At 38.7% G+C, this 21,604-nt stretch overlaps 3 protein-coding genes across 3 annotated transcripts; 1 reads left to right on the top strand and 2 right to left on the bottom strand.

The window, feature by feature from the left end:
* Positions 1 to 4,836: 4,836 nt before the first annotated feature.
* Positions 4,837 to 11,297, bottom strand: ABA1 (zeaxanthin epoxidase (ZEP) (ABA1)). The gene is made up of 16 exons (XM_021969154.2): positions 10,681 to 11,297; positions 9,906 to 10,068; positions 9,642 to 9,716; positions 9,243 to 9,343; positions 9,003 to 9,118; positions 8,254 to 8,465; positions 7,904 to 7,995; positions 7,575 to 7,689; positions 7,366 to 7,469; positions 6,880 to 6,925; positions 6,675 to 6,739; positions 6,489 to 6,575; positions 6,264 to 6,318; positions 6,071 to 6,159; positions 5,849 to 5,933; positions 4,837 to 5,223 (listed from the first exon to the last, which is right to left on the bottom strand). Exons 1-16 carry the CDS (start codon positions 11,184 to 11,186, stop codon positions 5,149 to 5,151), a joined length of 1,986 nt encoding a protein of 661 aa, XP_021824846.1. The 5' UTR covers positions 11,187 to 11,297; the 3' UTR covers positions 4,837 to 5,148.
* Positions 11,298 to 14,843: 3,546 nt separating this feature from the next.
* Positions 14,844 to 17,164, top strand: LOC110765919 (Remorin family protein). The gene is made up of 4 exons (XM_021969165.2): positions 14,844 to 15,522; positions 15,822 to 16,188; positions 16,348 to 16,429; positions 16,579 to 17,164. The coding sequence occupies exons 1-4, from the start codon at positions 14,994 to 14,996 to the stop codon at positions 16,783 to 16,785; spliced, it is 1,185 nt and encodes a 394-aa protein (XP_021824857.1). The 5' UTR covers positions 14,844 to 14,993; the 3' UTR covers positions 16,786 to 17,164.
* A 173-nt stretch (positions 17,165 to 17,337) lies between these two features.
* LOC110765929 (RNA-binding (RRM/RBD/RNP motifs) family protein) lies at positions 17,338 to 21,604 on the bottom strand. The gene is made up of 14 exons (XM_088244236.1): positions 21,422 to 21,604; positions 21,105 to 21,236; positions 20,901 to 20,990; positions 20,599 to 20,664; positions 20,369 to 20,434; positions 20,126 to 20,211; positions 19,967 to 20,012; positions 19,696 to 19,750; positions 18,975 to 19,055; positions 18,693 to 18,836; positions 18,465 to 18,592; positions 18,277 to 18,381; positions 17,870 to 18,013; positions 17,338 to 17,735 (listed from the first exon to the last, which is right to left on the bottom strand). Exons 2-14 carry the CDS (start codon positions 21,120 to 21,122, stop codon positions 17,673 to 17,675), a joined length of 1,092 nt encoding a protein of 363 aa, XP_088100362.1. The 5' UTR covers positions 21,123 to 21,236; positions 21,422 to 21,604; the 3' UTR covers positions 17,338 to 17,672.

The following is a 21,604-nucleotide window of genomic DNA, read 5'->3' as shown; positions in this document are numbered from 1 at the left end:
TCTTGGTTCTTATGTTAATCACAAGTTACTGAGTCGTTCCTTGGAATGTGTTTTCATTGGCTATAGCCTCCATCACAAGGGTTATCGTTGCCTTGACCCATCCACGGGTCGTGTCTACACATCTAGGCATGTTATTTTTAATGAAGATTGTTTTCCTTTTACTCAGTGGCAGGTATCTTCCTCATCCCCTTATGTGGCATTAGACCTTTCTCAGCTTACTGCTGTATTACTGCCTCTACCACCCATGGCCCACTTGCCCATTGATCCTGTGCAGCCCACTTCCCCATCAGGACAACTTATTGATCCAGCTTCTCTAGGCCCAATTTGCCAACCCACCCCTGTGGGCCCCCATTCCTCTATAGCCCAGTCAGACCTTGCTAACCCTGCCTCCCAGTCAGCCCATATTGATGCACCCGCATCCTAGTCCGTCCCCACTGATTCCGTGACCTGGGCAGAGCATGTGTCCACATCAGCCCCGATGGGTCCCATTGCTCTAGCAGGCCCAGCAGGCAGTTCCATTGCTGAATTGCCCGACTCCTATGTTGCAATTGGGCATGCGCCTCCTGTCACAGCCAACCCGCCCACACCTCATCCGATGATTACCCGATCCTGCACTGGCACACTCTATCCCAAAATTCGCACTGATGGGACTATTAGGTAACCCCTTTCTCGTGCTCTTTTAGTAGCTGTCACTGATCAAGTACCGACTTGTTTTTCTTAAGCTCAGAAACATGTTGAATGGCGTTCTGCCATGATAGAAGAAATTAATGCTCTTATGAAGAATAATACTTGGACTCTTGTTCCTTCTACCCTGTCTCAAAATACAGTCGGCTGCAAGTGGGTCTTTCAGATCAAACGTACTTCTTATGGTTGTATTGAGCGCTACAAGCCGTCTTGTTGCGAAGGGTTTTCACCAACAACTAGGTATCGACTACGCCGAAACCTTCAGCCCTGTTGTCAAACTTGCCACCATTCGCCAACTCAACGTCAAAAATGCTTTTCTCCAAGAAGATGTCTACATGGCTCAACCACCAGGCTTTGTTGACCCTACCCGACCCAATTATGTTTGTAAGCTTCACAAGGCCTTATATGGCCTCAAGCAGGCACCCCGTGCATGGTTCCATCGCATTAGCTTGTTTCTCCCTTCCTTCGATTTCCAACACAGCTAATCTGACTCTTCTATTTTATTTTTTGGCATGCCTCTTATGTTATATTTTTATTGTTATATGTTGATGACATCGTGGTAACAGGAAATGATTCCAAGTTTCTTCATCAATTCATCACTGCATTGGGCCTCGACTTTGATATCAAGATCTTGGCCCGCTTCATTTCTTTCTGGGCCTCTAAGTTACCACCAAATCTGATGGCCTTCATATCTCACAGCTGAAATATGCCCCCGACCTACTACAGCATCATGGCATGCTCCACTGCAAACTTGCCAACACTCCCTTGGCCACAAAAGTTCCTTTGTCCGCTTCCGACGGTGTGCCCCTTGAGTCTCCTTTGGACTACCGTGAGATTGTTGGCAATCTTCAGTACTTGACATTGACTCACCCAAACTTATCCTTCGAGGTCCAATCCATTGCTCAGTTCATGGCTGCCCCTCGCACCTCTCACCTTGTCGCTGCCAAGTAGATCTTACGTTTTGTCAAAGGCAAGCTCGACTTTGTTCTCTCTCTTAGCCCGCAACCGTCCACCGCCCGCCTCAGTGCCTACTCCGATGCAGATTGGGCGGGCTGCCTCATCTATTTGGGCTCCAATTTAATCTCCTGTTGTTCCAAGAAGCAACCCACTGTTGCTCGTTCAAGTGCAGAATCCGAGTATCGCTCCCTTGCGCACTCATGTGCTGAGACTACCTGGCTCTCCTATCTACTCTCTGAGCTTGGTGTTTCTCTTCACTTTCCTATTCTCCTTCATTGTGACAACCTGAGTACGACATACATGGCCGCCAATCCTGTCTTTCATGCTCGGGCGCGTCATATCGAGCTTGACTACCATTTTGTCCGTGAGAAAGTCACTCTCAGGAGTCACCAAGTCCGTTATATTCCCTCTATTGATCAGCCGGTTGATCTTCTTACAAAGGCCCTACACAAACCACACCATGCTCTCTTACGATCCAAACTTGTCTAACTAGGGTTGTCCAGTTTGTGGAAGGGTGTCAATCCAGCGATCACAGCCACTATTTACTCCACTGATGAATCTCTAAATGATGCTGCTTGATATCATGATCTCCAAATGATTTGCTACGGTTAATAGCCCTTTGTATTTACCAAAATAGTTCCAGTTAAAGTCAACTATATATATATATATATATATATACACACACAATTGTATCCGAATATAATATCAAGAAATCACATTCTTTACATGTTTTGCTATCCCCAACCAATTACATGATTACACATGACGAAGCGTGATTAGATAGAAATAGGAAAACAATGCTATCCCCGTGACATGCAAGTCCTCCATCCCTCATTACATGTTTTGCTATCCCCAACCAATTACATGATTACACATGACGAAGCGTGATTAGATAGAAATAGGAAAACAATGCTATCCCCGTGACATGCAAGTCCTCCATCCCTCATGGCTTATATGGAGCCACACAACCCCAACAGCTGATGCAAGGCAAGGCATTTTGTTGGAAATTAGGAACGTTATTTAATTGTTATTTAGTTTCCTTTTATTAGTTGATTGTAATTGATTTGGAGTAGTCTCCAAGTAACCTAGTTTTCCTAGTTAAGCTTGTAATATCTCTATAAATACTTAGCCTTTTGGCTCTATCAATTATACCCTAGAATTATTCTTCTCAACACAATCTCTAATTTCACATGGTATCAGAGCACCGATTCTAGGGCGTCTCTTGAAACTTTTTACAAACCTCATTTTCTTCACGATCCGATGTTTCACAACCCTAGTTGCTAATCTTTGAAATCCTCTGCCAAATTGAGAGTCATTGGCGCTTTTCATCCTTCACCCATGATGGGTATTCATCTTGTACAGTCATCTTGTTCACCCTCTCCTCAATGATCAATATTTTATTCCGGCTACCAAAGCCATACTATCCCACACTTCCTACATCTAACTAAACCAGCAGTCGCACCCTTCTTTGGTGCTGCAATTTCCTTATGTTTTTCATACCTCCAAGTAATGCTCTCTATACAAATCATATTGAGCCATATCTAGTCATGCTCTCTGTTGCAATCAGATTGAGCCCATGTTTTCATGTCAGACTACGCTTGCCACAACCGCGCCATCTTTGGCCTTCATCAAGCTTATCCATCATTTTCTTACCATGCCGTCTTCATTGCGGTTCCTCCATGAGCCTCGTCACTGCTCACTGAGCAGTTTATTTCCTCTGTGAGCCTCGTCAATGCTCACTGAGCCATCATGTCTTTGGACAACCCACGACATCTCCAACAAACGCAGGAGGCTCTACACTAACACTAGCACCACCGCTGTTGACCAGCCACTGTGTTCATTGATTCTTTGCCCCTGCCTAGAAACGATCGATCGCTCATATCCAAGCCATCGATCGTAATCTTCTTGAGAGCACCTTTGCACAACTGCTGGTCCTTTTTCTCTCTGTGTTGCCATCGCTTCTTTGCACACGACAACCCAACATGAGCTTTCACTTTCTCTCCTTTGTTGATATATCAATTTCTCTCTTTGAGGCTTCACATCAGACCCAATTTTTTGTTTTCTTTCTCTACCTAACTTTTTTCTTGGCCAAGTTTGCTATTTTCTTTCTGTCTCCACATCACCCAATTCTTCTTCTTTTTTTGGTCAACTTTTTCGATGGGTCATTTTTCAAAAATAAAAATAAAAATAAAAATTTCACTTTCACGCCATCTTCTTGGCTTTGCTCCTTTTCTATTTTGTTTTTTTTAATCTCTCTTTCATCATTATTTTTCATTCTCTCTTCTTTTTTTCCAAATCTCGACCCTCTACAAGCTTCGGATTTGAGGGGCAGATATGGGAGACAGACACATTGTCACACAGGCAGCTGCACACCATCATCAATAGCTTCCGCACAACTGCACCAGCAACATTATCAATCAGTTGCACTAGCAACACCATCATTCAGCTGCCCCAGCAGCATCATTATTCAGCCTCAAGGCATCATCAACAACATTTGTTGCACATCAGCAACAAAATCACCATCGTTGCACATCATCAACATCAACAACAGCCTCCATACATGCAACATATGCTGAACATCAGCACAACTTTATTTGGGTGCTGCTTCCTTCAACTCACGACTCTCATACATCGTCGGATTTGAGAGGAGCAACAACCCCCTTTACAGCAGCACACCGCTGTCCCATTTGCCCCTATATTTGCCTCCATGATAGCAGCGACACAGCTGTCCCATTTGCCTCCATTACAGCAGTGACACAGCTGCCCCCTTTACAGCAGTGACACCACTGCCTCATTATCAGCAACCTTTGGGAGTAACACCTTTCACAATCTCTTGTGCAAGTTGGACGTTCTTGATATCCACCCTCCAACTTGAGGGGGAGTGTTGGAAATTAGGAACGTTATTTAATTGTTATTTAGTTTCCTTTTATTAGTTGATTGTAATTGATTTGGAGTAGTCTCCAAGTAACCTAGTTTTCCTAGTTAAGCTTGTAATATCTCTATAAATACTTAGCCTTTTGGCTCTATCAATTATACCCTAGAATTATTCTTCTCAACACAATCTCTAATTTCACACATTTGGTTCGAGATCTAACTTTTAGGCGCAGGTGATTCCAACCAGAAGGAAAATTCATCCTTGCGTTGTATTCTTAGTTTGATGGGAAAATGTGTTACAAAAGCTTTTGATCCCAGAGCTTAAAATGAAAGAGAATATTCATATTGATTTACAATGCGTTTAACAAACAAGCGTAAAATTTCCTGTGTCTGGAATACATTTATGTATACGTAGAAAGTCAAATGAGACTAGTCAAAATTGATATATTCACACGATGTATAGAAAGTTCTACATGTGGTTGTTTTTTTTTTTTTTTTTGGGTGGGTAGAGTGATATTTTGTGTAATGCTATATCTACTCTGCAGAATGCAGCATATTCACATTCGCATTTCCACTGCTCTGAATAATGCTGTACAATTTCATGTTGTAAAGTTACGGCGTTGTGGCAAATTGTCAGGCTGCCTGAAGAATACCTTCCTTCTCAACACTCCCTGGAGAAGACTTCATCACTTTAACCCTAAATGCGACCTGCACATTACTTGGATGCTAAGAACCAGCAAAGAGCAAGTATATTTTGTAACCAAAAGAAGACAAAAGGAAAAAGAAAATCCATCAAGCATGTTACTCTGTGTATGCATATCACAGATTCAAATGTGATTCAGGAATTGCATGATTGAACACTACACAGCATGTTGAAAGAACAAATAAACTGGCAAACTATACAAGCTCTTACTCTATAGTTTTAGACACTGAATAAAAGACGAGAAAAGCCAACTAAAAGTTTGAAACACAACTTGTTAGATATACAAAAAAAAATTCATTTCTTTTACAATTCCTGTAGGAAGTTGCCTGACTTCTCTAGATCCCAAAGTTTTTATTTATTCATGCAGCTGTCTAGTCTGAACAGATTTAAGCAAACCATTTCAGTATGAGGGGGTAAGATGAAATGCTACTATTAAAGTTATATTCATATTATTTGGAGATTTTCTTTTTCTTTTTCACTGCAAAGAGACTTTGTTAGCGTTTTTACAACTTACTTATTTAGTGAATGTCAGTCAGACAACATGCACAATGCACACAAAATTTAACAATAGTCTGACATATATTCAGTGTGAGTTGTGCAGCAAATTCTAGGGTAAGAATTGTCTATTACCTTCTGAGAACCAATCTCAATAGCATCTGATGGATGAAAACGAGCAGGAAAATTTGGAGGTACCCGGTATCGCTTCCCCTCAATACTGCACATTCAGACATAAAATTGTAAGGGGAAAAGGAGGGAGGCAATTACAAGTTGAGTTACCCGCAGAAAAGAGGGTCAGCAATTTGTTTCAACTAATTTAGCCACCAAAAAGACAAAAAAAACATCCCTACTTACTCGGCAATCCAGGTACCATGTTCGCTCCGCAAATCAGTCAGGTAGAAGGCACCATCCTTGTAGCTGATACGAGCATGCATCTCCGAAACCTGAGATAAAAAATACCTCAGTACTCAATCTAGAAAATCATAAAAGTAAGAAATAGGTTTGTTTCTGGAGATAAATGTAAAGTGAACAAAACCAGCCAAATCACCTGGGGCTTTGGTATTGCTATTGATATTCCTGAAACATCCCCATCCGGTGCACTCCTACAGCAAGAATAAAACATCATAATGAACCCGTAAAATGGTAAAAATATCTTTTTAAAAACATAAATTTCAGAATCTAAGGTTTTGATGGTTCAGTTCCATGCAACCATATGGTATTAAATGGACATGTGTGCGTTTTAGGGGAGGGGAACAACGTATAATAGGCATACCCGATTATGCAGGGGTTTTTCTCATCTCTGTTCAAACAAATAAGTTGCGAAGCATCATTGTCTTGTCCACATGGTATAAGATACCACCTACAAGACCATAACGAATGTCAAAACTACCATGGAATACCAAATTAACTGAAAATATTCCAGGGATGACAGTGACAGACACTAAGATCAAAGACTTACTCTCCATCAATAGCACGCTCCAGTGCATCATCATCCTCAAACCATGTTCGTAACTGGTCACTTGCCTTCATATAAGTTGGCCACATATTAGCTGCTAAATAACAATGCAATCTAATAGGTCGATCTTAAAACTAAGAAATGAAACAACAGTTTGTGTATCTAGTGACAAACACACTGCTGATTGATGATACTTTGAACAACATACTTTATCTGAGAGCCTGCAACTGGGTGACCTTCCTTCAAGTTTTGAGCTGCAAAGAAAATTCAATATTCGGTTTGTCAAAAGAATTGAAAAAGATAAATGCAACAGTACTAGTTCTGGGAGTTATTTGTCAATATTTCCCTTCAATTGAAAATTAATAATAAGGAATCTCAAGAATGCAGATTCTTCCAATGTTTACAACAACGTAGTGATTCAAGCAGTGAATTGCCTTAGTTTCCTGAAATTCATGTTGCACAGCATTAAAGTGCGATACTCTAAAAGCGGAATGAGTACATATACAAGAACCTTTGTATGTTGTGAAAAACGCATGAAGATCTATGATCTAAGCTTTGACAGTTCTTCGTCCAAAAAAAAAAAAGCTTTGACAGTTCAAAGTTGTAATAAGATTTTTATAATTAAAAAATAATAATAATCAAGAAATAAACAAAACATACAGAAAGTTACAGAAGTTGTCAATCAAAATCTTACCTGTTACCACCTAAGACCCAACTAAGCATCAACGGCATTGCCTTATCAATGAAAACTCTCCCACCAACTCTTCCTGGATGTGGTATCCGGAACTTCGTCAAAAACTACAAGGGTTTAAGCCAAAGTCAGTATGCATGCAAGACTTCCATTCCATCATCAATTAGTTTCATTGCTTTTCAGTATGTACTTCACTTAATAAAAGGTCTTACCGACAAAGGACCGAGTCCCACACCCAGATAAGCCTTGTAAGTCGAAGCCATTAATGCAGCCATCCTGGCCATTCCATGAATAATGGCAACCCGCAGTCTTCTAGAATTCTCATAGCTGAAGGACAAAGAAAAAAGAAGGTAAGGAGTCATCAAAGTGCACTTCCTCAACTCACCCAAGTCTTCACAACAATTACACATGTTTCATCCATATATATCTTGTATATATCCTTTTCATTTTAAGAACACTATGATTTCAGATGCATAGGCAACTTCATCCGCTTTTTTCGATATTCTTTTAGATTATATGGCAAGAAATAGCATGGGGTTACCTTCTTAAAGAAGAAGCAACATCAACAGGAGTTCCCATTTCGCTACTTTTCTTCCATGCTTTATCAAGCTCCAATGCAAGTTGATAACCATCCTGTCATGATAGGGTCAAAGAGGATTTAACTCTTGAAGTGATTATTTCTTGGTCAATACCCTAGTGTTAGTTCATAAGAAGTAATGAATTTAGCAAAAACTCAACAGAGATTTCAAAGGACATACGATAGACTAAATTTCACTGGAAAAGAAAAACAAACATGCAAATATTCAGGAACAAAAAAAAAAAAAAAAAAAAAAAAAAAATCTGGATGATGAATAAAGTTTGATGCTAAACCAAATATAATGCAATGCATACCTCAATGGCCATGCATCCACCTTGACCCATATTTGGCTGCATAGCATGAACAGAATCCCCAAGCAAGGTCACATGACCCTTTCCCCAAGTTAAAATGGGTGTCCTATCATATATGTCACGACGCAGAATTGCATCTTCCTCTGTGGTAAGTAACAAATCAATCACATTATCACACCAGCCCTCAAATATTTTAAGCAGCCTTTCCTTTTTACCTGCCAAGCAATAGACAATAACAAATGAATTGTACTTTTTTATCATCATAAAGAGTGAAAGGCCACACATATATCACCATCTGACATTTTCAACTATACAAGGATGGCTTATTAATCTTTCCTAACTCTGTCAATTATAAAATGGCTAAATCCTCTGTAAAAAATGTGGCATTGAACCCCATATTAATTGTGAGGCATTTAAGATGAAGACAAAAGGGCTAGAAAAATGATATTACCTCTCACCAAACAATAAGAAAATTGGGATCACAAGCATGAACTCTTAGCTGACAAAATTGTTTACTAATTAATTTTATGGATACTAGAATTAACCCTTATTTTCAATGGAAAGGTACAGTGAACTTTTATAAAATGAAAATGGTCTGCTCACATGATATCAGAGCATAACTTTTCCTTCAGGTAGTTTATTATACCCATTTAGAAGTTTCTAGGTTGATTTGTTTGTCTTAATGAGAGTGTGTGAGTACAAGCACGGTGTGCATGTATCAAACAAAAAAGGCTGAGCATCTTAATCAATACCGTTGGGGTTATCAACACCACCAGGTGATTCCTTGTGAAATGCATACCATTGCATTTTGCCTCCGCCCACATCTGAAGAAACGAAGTATTGTTTGTGCCCCAAAAATACTCGGTACCTTCAAAAGATAAGTTTAAATTTAAGTCTTGAGGCATGATACAACCTGACATATAAGAAGATAATACAATTGTACAAATTCCACTAAAAAAGCCATATTTGAAAAAATAAAAGATCAAACATACCCTACGGAATTAATGTCAGCAGGAACAAAATCTGCTATACCAGTATAACAAGTATAACCAGAGTAAACAGCTTCGTTTAATCCAAACAAGTTCTTCCTCACCTATTCACAAGAAACAAGTAATTTAAGTTCTTGTAATTTCCAAAGTAAATATACTCTGCAGATTTTGACCTAAAGATGGTCTGCCAGTAGAAAATATTCCATATGTGTGCCCAGAATTTTGAGCCTCACAATATAGATTTCTGCATAGGGACTAGTTAGTGATGTAATATCAGAACTTTAAAAGCTACTGAAGGAGAAAAAAACATACACATTTTAATATTGTGAACTATGGACCCTAATCTATAGCATACTGTAATATTACACATTTTAACCATGTGAACTCAGAGTATAGTACTACCTTTGACCATATACCATCCGCTCCAACCAGCAGATCACCTTCATAACGCTGTCCATTCTCAAGTATCACATTCACCTACAAAATGGAGAGAGGCATAAGAACTAAATACCAAATCAGATGAATCCAAAGTAGTTGAAGGACATCAAATTAGCACTAAGAAGCTGCATATTATAAAAAGAAAGAAAACAAGTTCTAATGTCACATTTCTCAGCAAGATGACAACAAAGGTATGTAACTAACAAAAAGGTAATACCACATTTTTACCTTATCTCCAAGATCCTCAAAATTAACAACATTACTATCGTTTATAATAATTTCTTCTCCAACAGCACGAGCAAGGATTTGTTGCAAGGTCATTCGGCTTATAACTCTTGTAACTGGAAGCCCTCGTTCCACTGCAGGAGTGAATGTGTCAAACTTGACATACCTGATAACCAACTAATCATCAATATATATGGCTGGCTGCACAAAATTCAATACTGATACTTTTTTTTTTTTCCAGATCAAAGGTTATTACAATAATGCTTATAGGAAACATGAAAATTGTGTTCAAATGAACAAATTTCACTTTTATAATAAAAGACTTGATTCTGTGTAACTGAAACATTCAAACACTGATCCTGTTTATTTTCATCTGTTACTTTTGCATCAATTAACAAGAAAAGCAAAATTTCTTGTACTTCTTCTTCTCATTCAGGTGTATGGTAATTTCATTCCTTTTACTAATTTATTACAGCAACATTTCGGAAGAAAAATCATTATTTCCATTAAAGACATCAGCCTGAATTGGCCTCTCTAAGCCCGACTAACACTTCCGTTATTTTATTTGCACAGCTTAAATCGATTGCTCTTCAGTACTTTTTGAATTAACATATTCCAAATTATTTTTCGCACCCAACCTCTATTAGTTTCCTTGCTTAAAAACAATCAAAGGAAACAAATTTGGCAAGCACTATACACCTGATCACTTAAAAACACAGAAAAAAAGAAGAAGAGGAAGACAGAAACCCATATAAACCAAAAGTCCAGAAAAACATACCAAGTACCAGAAACCCCATCAACCAGGCCATTGATCCTGTCACCAGTAACACATCCAACTCTCATAACCTCCTCAGCAACATCCAAATCAATGGCTTCCAAAGCAGCCAATGCATTGCTCTGTATCTGAATAGGACCTCTATACTGTCCTTCTCCTCTTACAGCACTCAAATCCTTCTCAAACACCACCACATCAAACCCCTTCTTCTTTGCTGCCAAAGCAAAAACCAGTCCTCCAATTCCTCCCCCAGCAACCAGAATTCGAAGCTTCTTTGGTTGAGTCGATGCGTGTGCACTGGGGGCCTCTGTGGGTGAGGCCACAGTAGCTCTCACCTCTGTCAAACACTTCTTCTGCCCACTTCTTGTTCTGCTTCTCAAATGGTAGTCATAGTGAATATAAGGTGAAAATTCAAGTGGGGAGTCCTTGTTGATGGGGATTGGGAAGTGGGTTCTTGAGAAAACTGCTGCTGAGAGGCTCATGGAGTTGTAAAACAGAGTAGAAGCCATTGTTTGTGCTCTAGCTGAGAAACAAAGGAAAAAGAAACTGAAAAAGAAATAAAAATGAAAGCTTTTGGCTTTCCTCTGTGGAAAGAAAGAGACTGAGTTTGAGGATTGAGGAAGTGGGAAAATATGGGGGGAGTCAGATATAGATGATTGGGAGCCACACCCTCGAAGGATTGAAATTGTCCACCAATCATGGAGATTCTCGAGCCATGTGGCACTCTCTTGGCGAACCAACTCCACTTTCGCAAAATGGAAAAATATCTTTTTTGTGGTGGTGGTGGTGGTTATTACTTTCTTTCTTCTTCTGTTTTTCGGTCGAAAGGTGGTTATTAACTTACTACTTGGGAAATCTGTGGCTTTAGATTTTCAACTCCAAATTTTCTGTGTGCTTGTCCTGATTGTAAACTGAAATTGATGGTTGGATTTAAAAAATAAAATACATTGTAAATAATGTAATATGGATACTCTCTCTCATTTCTTGTAAAGAGATACTCATTTTTTCTGCGAATCATAATTTGATACATATTAAAAAAATTCATCACAAACACAAAAGGAAAAACTTATACACACATATTACACAAAATGCAAGTCATGACTCGACTTACCAAAATATAGAGCATGCTTCTATGGCATTTCGGAAATGTTAGAACCATAGTTTTGTGAAGGCTTGCATGACGACAATGGGATCACTTTAACTTGTTAGGTTCAATTATTGTGTTTTTAAGACTTGTTCATCCAAAGAGGGAAGAAGGTTTTATCAAGTAGGTAAAATATTACCAGCCAAATCCATTACTATTATTAAAAGAAAGAAGATTAAATCAATATCATATGATGATGATTATAAAAATACTCAAGAAAACTATATAAAATTGAAGCGGCGGTGTGATGGTAAGAACACAAATATATTTAATGAGAAAGTAGGGAGGAGAGGGGGGGTGGTGGAGTGGACTCTGAGCGTTGTGTTTGAGTTTGAGTGTGGTGATCAAATTCTGGTTTTGATTGGTCCGGTGTCGCTTTAATTCCGTTAAACGACAATGTCATTCGTTGCTGCCGGGGCACCACTGCTGACTCAGCTTAGACCATGGTGGAATACGTGGCACTCCCAGATGAACCTCTCTGTTCCCCCCCCCCCACAAACAGGTGGCAGGTGGTCAAGTCAACACGTGTCCCTCTCTGACATCATCACTTGCAAAATGCCCAATTCTTTTCTTTTTTTTATCTTTTTTTAATTTCCATTACTTTACTAATGGATTCCACGCGTTACATAATGACACAAAACATTATTACAATTTTTTAGTGTTTTTAATTTTGCAAGTGCAGACCTAATCTCAATCACCAGGTTTGAAACAAATGTATAATCAATCTTTGATTTGATGATTATTTTTTTTAATTTCATAGAAAATCTTCATTTTGATTTGATAAGTCAAAAGAGACACAACATATTCACAGAATTATCAAATTTGTATTGTCAGAATCACAGGACAAAAAGAAATTTAATAAGAAATTGATGGTTCCTTAATTTCAGGAATGTTGATCACATGAATATCCATGAACTTTTTGGTTTTGAATTTAAATATACAGAGAAGAATCATGGCATGTTATGGAGCTCTGTAAATAATTGTGGTAAGGTAAGGTAAGGTCTTCATCAATGGCCACCCATGGCAAACAAAGCCATTGGCCCAACCCTCTCCAAGAATGTTAATAGTTCATCATGCCTAACCTCAATTTAGGAAAAAATAAATACATAAATCTTCATGATTCATTTTCAGTTGAACTTGCTCTATTTGCGACGAAGCATGGTTCATCAGTTGGGGAAATTACTCAAAAGCTTACTCCTCCCTCTCCTCCCATTCACACACACATGGTTTCTAAATATATTATGTAATTGGAACAGCTTTTTCAATAGTACCTATATCTGTGTATGGTAATATGGCCTGAAATAGACAAATTTGGGCATAGGCCCACAGGGCAGCTCATGAGCTTTTCAAGCTTTCTATTAGCTACCTGCATCATGTGAACCATATTAATATCCTTTGTTTTAGTGCTTCTGTTAAGCAATCAACAAATATCATTTCAACAAACCCACAAACGATAGAGGAGATTGCATTCATAAATTACGTCACGATCGTAATACAAATACAGTAACTATAAAGGCCATTATAACCATCCACAAAGGAGTTACAACTAATATGAGGAATCCAATGACAACATCAAACTCATATAGTTTATCCCCACTCAAAGCTACACAGGGTCAAAGACAATCTGACATGCCTCAAACTCAAAAGAGTTGATGCGCTTATTCAACACCAAACAACTCACACTCAAACAAAGCCAACCCAAGCACTAGATAAGAGAGAACGGTTGAAAGGGAAGAGGATAAAAGAAGAGGGGTAAGGAGGAAAAGGAGAAGAGAGGCAGGAGAGAGGAGGTACCACCTTCCCCCTTTGTTTTGCAGCGCTGAAGGAGGCTAGGGTTTGGGTTTGAGAGCCGCCCCTTGGCACCATTTGATCACAGAAAGACTTCTCTGGTCAATCAAATCATTTTGGAATATTCAATCACATCTAGGCTCCAGTCAAACATCATCACACCATGGACATTTTGGTTTAAATCCTTTTGCAACAATTATATCACTCCTCCTAACCCAAAATGGTTGATCTTAAACCTGAAATGACAGATTGTTTTGAAATAAGCATGATGTGAGCACACAAAAAAACATGCGTAGGCTGTTGTTTTGAAATTTTATACAAATTAAGAAAACAAATGTGACATAAATAGTAAAAAACATATTAGATGTACATCTATATGTTTTACAGAAGTTAGACTCGTGTACGAATGATAAATGACGATGAGATGAGTTTCTAACTCATTTAGTTAAGAATATCCATCTTTACATCCGAGGTCTTGTGATTTTAAAAATGCAAAATTAAATTTAGATGACATTGGCCTATCCCACCACGACTTACTGCAGCCCATTCCCCGGGTGGAGGTTGTCCACATGACCATCAAGATGTCTGGTGTCTGGATCACCGACCTGCCAGCAAGACTTTCCCAGAAGAAACCGAAAATAGAAAAAGAATATAATAAAATGCTACAAAGTACATGTCACAATTGAGTAGCGCACAAACAGTACACTTGCGCAAATAGTAGGAATTCAACACCAAGGCTGTTGTGTCTTGGCTTACGTTTTGTTCTGCTCTGCTCTGTTTCTTTCTTTGGCTGTTTGCCTTGGCTTCTGCCTAATGAAATATTCAGTTTCCAAAAAAAAAAAACACCAAACTTGTTCAAAATAACCGAATTTCAGAATGAGCTCAAATTTGAACAAATGAGATACTATCTTATCACTTGATGATACAAAATCTGATAAACAAATTTGGTGAGCGTAGCTATTTTAATTCAAAAAATCTGAACCGCACATTCTGAGATACCTTTCGGGAAAATATTTAAAACAAAAGAATTACCTACCTAGGCTGTAGCCTGTAGGACGGGGATGGGAAAGAAATAGTGAGCTATCCAAACTTGTAAATATGCGCTTAGTTGGGACAAACGATACCAAGCCTTTAATGCTCAGTTTGTCTACTTCCCCACTGTCAAACTCTTTGATTTGATTTACAAGTTTGGCAGCTATGAAATTGAAGGACACAAAGAAATAGCCACCCCGCCAAAAAAATAGACCCAAAAAGGCCAAAACTACAGCTGTGTCAAAGACAAGGCATAGTAACTTGGCCCTCAACATGTTCCTTGCTGAAAATGAGCAAAGTACACTAAGAAAAGATCATCACCAAGCCTACACTCAACAACCAGTTTTTCCACATGAAGAGAGGTTCTGTTTCTCATGATTTGGGTGCATTTCCAAGCCTAGGAGGGCCAGATTTTCATGGGGGTAGAATTGGAGGCCAAAAGGGTTGGAGCTCTGAGCGTGTGCCGTTGCCTACAAGCAGTGGACAGAGGCATGCCATCCATGGCAGCACTTCTTTGATGGGGCTGAGCAATGGTGGTAGGACTGTGCCTTCAAAATGGGAAGATGCGGAGAGGTGGATTTGCAGCCCGGTTCTCGGATATGGCTGTGAGAGCAACAAGAATGGTTCACATTCTCATGGTCATGGTCAGCAGAGGAGGCCTAAGTCCAAGAGTGGTCCAATTGTGCCTCCCGGAGCTGTATACTATTCGAATTTTTCGCCTGCAAATCCGGCATTTGATGGCTGCGGCAGCGTGAGGAATTTCGCAATCGGTTCACCATTTTCGACAGGAGTTTTGGCAGCTGATAGTGTCTCTCTTCTATATGGTGGCAGTGGAGGAATGGGAAGATCAACTAGTGCGCTTGGACTGTTAGAATTGCAAAGTGAGTTCTTCCCATCTCCAATAGTACATGTTTTTTTTTCTCTTCTTAATTTTCATATCATTATACTTTGAATGAAAAACAGTTGAACACCTAGGATGGATAATATTCCCTCGTCAAATATTTAGTATACCGTGTTGTCTGTGAATCTAAATCACATATATTCTATTAATCACAATGGTTTTGGGGGTTTAATTTTGTTTCTAGAGTTGTGCTTCTTGGGGTTTCTAAATGATTCATAACTTAATTATCAACACATTAGTCTTATATGTGAGTTTGTTACTGTGGATCAAATGCGGCAGATGAGAAACTTGATAACACAAAGTGTGAGGAACCAGCGATTTCCCGAGCTGTTTCACAACGAGATATGGGAACCCAAATAAACCCAAATGGTTGCCTTCACCACTCACCACCACCTCCCAAAAGGAGGTCATCATTTGCTCCATCTTCTCCAACTCTGCTTTCCATTGTGGAGCAGCAACGCGAACATTTTGCTAAGTTAGAGGTCAGAGAAGTGCAGGTTGACAATGGAGCCACTGGCACTAAGGGGTCAAGAAGGGGTGGCAGCATCACGAAAAGACGCCCGGATGTTTATGATTTCGACAAAATTGCTATTAAAAACCAACCTCCGTCTTTCAATATTGCAGAGGCAGCTATGAACAGTTCAAGGTATGTTCTATAAATTCAAAGTTTCTTATGCCTTTTAGCCTCCAGAGAAAAACATTGTAATCTACAAGTTTCCTTTCTTTAAGCCAAATCTCCACTTTTGGTTCATTTGTTCTTCTGCGTGTAAATTGATATTCCAAAGAAAACTTCTGATGTATGCAGAAAGCAAAGAGAGGAAGCCAAGATCACTGCGTGGGAGAACTTGCAGAAGGCAAAAGCTGAAGCAGCACTAAGAAAACTTGAGGTCTTTCATATGAGCAATGTTTTATTCATATTTATGTTTCATTTTCTGCATTTTACCAACAATGCAGGGTTACTAAGGCAACCTTTGCCTCTTCCATATGTCCCCCATAGGGTTTGCAGGCTTTACTAACTATGAAGTTGGTGTTGCAGATGAAATTGGAAAAGAAGAGATCGTCGACAATGGACAAGATCATGAAGAAGGTGAGAAAGGCACAAGTTAAAGCCCACAAGATGAGAAGCTCAAGAGCATTTAAAGAAGGCCATCAAGCTCTGAAAACTCCTGGAAAGCTTGTTTCCTTCGGTAAGCTTGTCCGGGGGGGTTCCCTGAGCAGTTGCTTTACCCGTAATGCTGCCTAATTCCTTGTGCTCTTCCCAGCTAATTTATTCATTGCACCAGCTGACCCCTTGGAGTTTCTGATTTGAAATCTAGCTTAGGAATTTCTTCCATGTCAAGTTTTCTTCCTTTTGACCTCATCCTGTATTGTATATAGGAACCTCGTGCATTAACTAAGTATGAGAACAGCGGGCACCGTATATAGAAGAACCGCAAATGCTTCTCTATGTGCTCTTGAGTTGGCCTTTTACCATGGCATTTGGTTGTCTTCTTTCCAACGTTTAGCTGTCTTTCTTTCTGCACTTTTTTTTTGTGCCAGAGTTTCTGCATATATGGTTTGAGGACAGGATTTTTGTTGTGTTTTAAAAATAATAATAATAATAATAAATCCTTTTTGGCAAAGCCGAGTCACCCAGATTTCATCTTACATATGTCCCTGTATGATCCAGAAATTCAAAATATACAAAATTAAAATTCAACTGACTCAAATCTTACCGGGAAGATAAGCAAAGGAAAATGGAAAACAGAACTAGTCAAATGTAACCGAACAAAATAAAAATGTAACACCTCCCAGCTTTAAACGAAGCCATAAATGATCCATCTAACAACTTAATAAAATATAGCAATTTCTACACAAAGGAACCATGGTCCTGATCCCTGAATTCGCCGGCTGGCAAATATTACAGATTCAGACATTCCTATCCACCTATATTTTCACTGGATAATAACGTATGGATCTGTTTGAAAGGGGAAACCAACTATAATAAGTTCAGAAGTTGACAAACGAACATTATTGGGGGCGTCAGCTAAGGATGTGATCCTTAATCTTATATAAATTCACTTAACAAAGTCTGCATGGCATTTTGTTGACATTCCTAAGATTTAGTGCCAAATTTCCAGAGCCACATCTCTAGTATGGCCTGTACCTCCAATCTGCTCTTGACGGTCTCGCACTGCCAATTCCGTAACCCCACTGCAATATCAAGAGTGCAGCATGCAGTATGTTAGTAAAAGTATATGGAAAATAAGTTTGGTCTTAGAAATAACAAAAAAAAAACTTCCTTTTAGACAAACACCTACATGACAGCAAAATTAAAATATACTCACATCATCAAAATCTAGACTTCCATACATCCTGCCATAGCTGCGCACTGGACCACCATAGCCGCCACCAAAGGGCTCTACATTATTCATCACAAAATTTCCACTGGTACCAGCTTCATCAAGCGGTGTGGCTGTATCTATTGCAACCTGGAGAACAAAATATTAAGTCTCATTTTACAGAGTAAAAAACAATTTAGAAAAGTGTAAGCTTATACTTAATTAGAGTGCTTGCAGCTGTTTCAGGGAAACAACAATGAGGGTATGTTGTTAGGTTACCCCTAAACTGCGATCTCATAGAAAAACATCATATTTTCCCTCATTTTCGTGCAAAAAACTAGTTTGACGTGGGTGGATAAAAAATGAACCATAAGTTAACAGGCAAAAAAATGAGAGTTAACTCCATCTAATACCTGCTGTCCACAAATCTCATGAGACCTTCGTGATACACGTTCGGCTACACCATCTTCCCCGAAAGTTACAAAACCAAACCCTCTATGTCCAGTTCTTTTCGGGTCCTGCATAATTGAGCATTCACACATTTTCAGGTTCCAATATTTCATGAATACAATTGGTTATTTATAAATCTATGCTATCTTACCCTTGGAACATAGACATCTGCTATACGACCAAATCTCCCAAAATACTGGCGGAGATCTTCCGCAGTTGCTTCCTGAGGAAGCCTACCAACAAAAATCTTTTTGCCCAGTCCTCGAGCAGATTCCCCTCCTAATCCAACACGAGAAGATTCAAAAAACAAAAAAATAATGATTACACAACTTAAGATTATTAAAGTGCAGTATGCTCTGTAACTTGTAAAAGCACTTACTTGGAAAAGCAGGTCCTGGTACTGGTCCAGGATGGTCATACAAGGTAGGAGCACCAAGTGCTGCATATCTAGTTGCTGCTGAGATGTAAGCATTATATGCACCATATCCACCCTGTGCCATTCTGCCAACTGGTCTGAAGTCATCTTCCTGAAAACAAGATATTATAAATCTTGATTCTTGAATCAATGATATCTTTATAAAAAGAATTTTAAACTTAAAAAGAACAGAATTAGAATTATAAATTCAAAAAACTAAAAACTAAAGGTTGGCTATGCTGTAACTTGCCTTGGGAGTTGCTCGATCAACAACTACAGTGGAACCGCCTAACTCATGAGTATCAGCCATCAAATTTTCCACGGAATCTGCAATATAGAGGACATTTATTTGTTCAATATTTTTCCTCACAGAAAATGATATCATCCACACAGCATAATATCAAACAATGAGTTCCCAGATTCTCTATCTATCCCGATATTATATTCACGACGATAAAGACTGCTAGTTTAAATGTTGCTGGGGAACAAGCATTTATAAACCTATAGATCTACGTAAAACAAGTCAATTATTTAACAAGAAACTTTCATGTTTACATTAAAAAACATAAGGTTCATACAGTTCACAAACCCTATTTTGGATAAAAGTAAATAAATCACTTCCTATAAACCCTAAAATGAATGGTAAAATAAAACAAGACATCAATATCTTAAATAATTTCATATGTATAAGCTGTTGAAAAGAAGATAAAATGTAATCAAATATGCTTGACAAAGCATCTCTCCTCTCTCCTCCACGCAACAACTATCACTGACCTTTATTTCTCCCCTATCTCATTACCACATGCTTTTCCCTCATCACCACAAATGAACTTATGTTTATTGCAAGCTCAAGTAAACGCAAATTAATAACTTAATATGCCATCAGGGGGCTTAAATTCAAATGGAAAAAAGTTAGTTGCCATTATGCATAATGCAAAGCATAGAAGGATATGTGAGACGGTCTGACCTGCATTTTCAAATGTTATAAACCCAATTCCACGGTGCATTTTTGAGCCTTGATCCTGAAACAACACATTTATAAGAACCATAGGATATTGGGTCCAACCCAACAATAACTGCAAATATAAATGTTTGACTTGGTTGGCGTGTGCATGTGCAATGATAGACATACCTACACACATATTTACAAGACTTATAGTAAAATTCAAACACAAAAATAATTAAGCAATTATAACGTCTAAATTAATGTGATTTGGACCAGAAGATGGATAGAGAACCTTCGGCATGTATAAATCTGTTATATCACCATATTTCTCAAAATGACTGCAAAAGAAATTGAAAGAAACATCAGGTTAATTTCATATCATGAAACATGAAAGTGTTAAAAAAAGTCAAGAAAAAATCATTATTGCAGTAACAACAATATATTTAACTACCTTCGGAAGGTGGCTTCTGTCACAACTTGTGGGATCCTTGCAACAAATATCCTGGTAACTTTTCTTGCAGGTGCTCTCATCTCCTCCTGGAAAACGAAAGCATAAAAAATGAATAATGGCAGAACCACCAACAAAATCCTTGATGCTATAGAAAGCACAATATACATACACGACAATTATCACTAACCGAAATAAACATATGTGAATGATATTAGAACAATACTGATTACGAATTTATAAAACCTTTGGCGTAGCTATTTTAACTTCCAGCATTCTATTCCCAAGAAAGTGCTCACTTGATGCTGCATTCTGTAGCCAAAAAGATGTCAGCTATTAGACATCTGATATACGGACAGTTGATTTTAACATATTTATGTTTCCAATGACTAACCGATCGTGCAATAATGCACATAAATAGTGAAATCATTTAGCGCAGACAACAAGGATACGTGGACAATTTTAGTCCAACTCACCTTGGCATCTTCAGCTGATGCAAATGTTGCATATCCAAACCCGCGAGACCGACCAGTTGACCGGTCCTAAAAAAACACGGAAACAAATGCCTATAAGTTTCCGAAATAATGTAAATAATGCAAAAAATGGATCAAATTAACAGACAAACAGAATCCCAATCAACTAGAAGGGAACAACCGACGTCCAAACCAAGCATAAAAAAAACTAAGTAGTAAAGCAGACGAAGAACACTCATGAATAAAATCCCCACAAGGGTTCCATAGCAATTAGATTAATATAAAGGGTTGGATAAATGGCTAACCTTCATGACAATACAATCCTCCAATTCACCAAATTTGCTCATATACTCTCTCAACCCTTCCGTATCAATATCCCACGGAATGCCCAAAACCTGAATTGCAATTACAGAGCACACCATTATAAAACCAACTAATTCCCTTAACCCATCAACAAACATGCAAAATGTAACATAGATACAGAAGGAAAAAGAAAAAGAAAAACTAACCACGAGCTTGCGGTCCATGAGGCAATTGGAGAAGGCAGCCCAAAAGGGGGAGAGAAACCCTAAAATTGAAAAAAGAGAAAGCTTTTGTTCTTCTAAGCACTCTCTCTCTAATAAATCTCTCACACTCGCTCCCTGCACATGATAAGCACATCTCTTTCTCACACACAAGCGGCATATACCAAATCAGACTCACCATTTTCGACTTTTTGCTTTTTCTGTTTTAAATTCTAGGCTACAGCTCAAATAAAATTGGGATATAATTAAAGAAAACACGAAAAATAGGGCATGAAATTTCTTCAATTTACGCGCTCACTAACCTTGTGCAACCAATCTCTGGGATTTTTCCAAAACCCTAGACCTGACCACCCTCTCGCGTTCTCTCTCACCTCCCTCCCTCTCTGCTCTCTCACGCGCGCGCGTTCTCTCTTTCTCGCTAGCTCGCTCGCGCCGCTCGAACCTTGAAGAACACAACACAAATTGAGCCGAGTTTGATCTGCGGT

The sequence above is a fragment of the Prunus avium genome, chromosome 7, assembly GCF_965620075.1.
Source record: "Prunus avium chromosome 7, drPruAviu1.hap1.1, whole genome shotgun sequence".
Lineage (NCBI taxonomy): Eukaryota > Viridiplantae > Streptophyta > Magnoliopsida > Rosales > Rosaceae > Prunus > Prunus avium.
The sequence above is the reverse complement of the archived record's forward strand: the minus strand, read 5'-3'. Positions and strand labels throughout refer to the sequence as shown.

Coding starts and splice junctions, on each gene's coding strand:
- ABA1 (XM_021969154.2), bottom strand. CDS start 11,186: ATGGCTTCTACTCTGTTTTACAACTCCATGAGCCTCTCAGCAGCAGTT. Junction 6,740..6,879: donor GTTGCAGGCTCTCAGATAAA/GTATGTTGTTCA, acceptor ACTTATATGAAG/GCAAGTGACCAGTTACGAAC. Junction 6,160..6,263: donor TAGCAATACCAAAGCCCCAG/GTGATTTGGCTG, acceptor TTTTTATCTCAG/GTTTCGGAGATGCATGCTCG.
- LOC110765919 (XM_021969165.2), top strand. CDS start 14,994: ATGAAGAGAGGTTCTGTTTCTCATGATTTGGGTGCATTTCCAAGCCTA. Junction 15,523..15,821: donor TGGACTGTTAGAATTGCAAA/GTGAGTTCTTCC, acceptor CAAATGCGGCAG/ATGAGAAACTTGATAACACA. Junction 16,430..16,578: donor CAGCACTAAGAAAACTTGAG/GTCTTTCATATG, acceptor TTGGTGTTGCAG/ATGAAATTGGAAAAGAAGAG.
- LOC110765929 (XM_088244236.1), bottom strand. Junction 18,593..18,692: donor ACCAGGACCTGCTTTTCCAA/GTAAGTGCTTTT, acceptor GTGTTGGATTAG/GAGGGGAATCTGCTCGAGGA. Junction 18,382..18,464: donor CAGATGTCTATGTTCCAAGG/GTAAGATAGCAT, acceptor TCAATTATGCAG/GACCCGAAAAGAACTGGACA.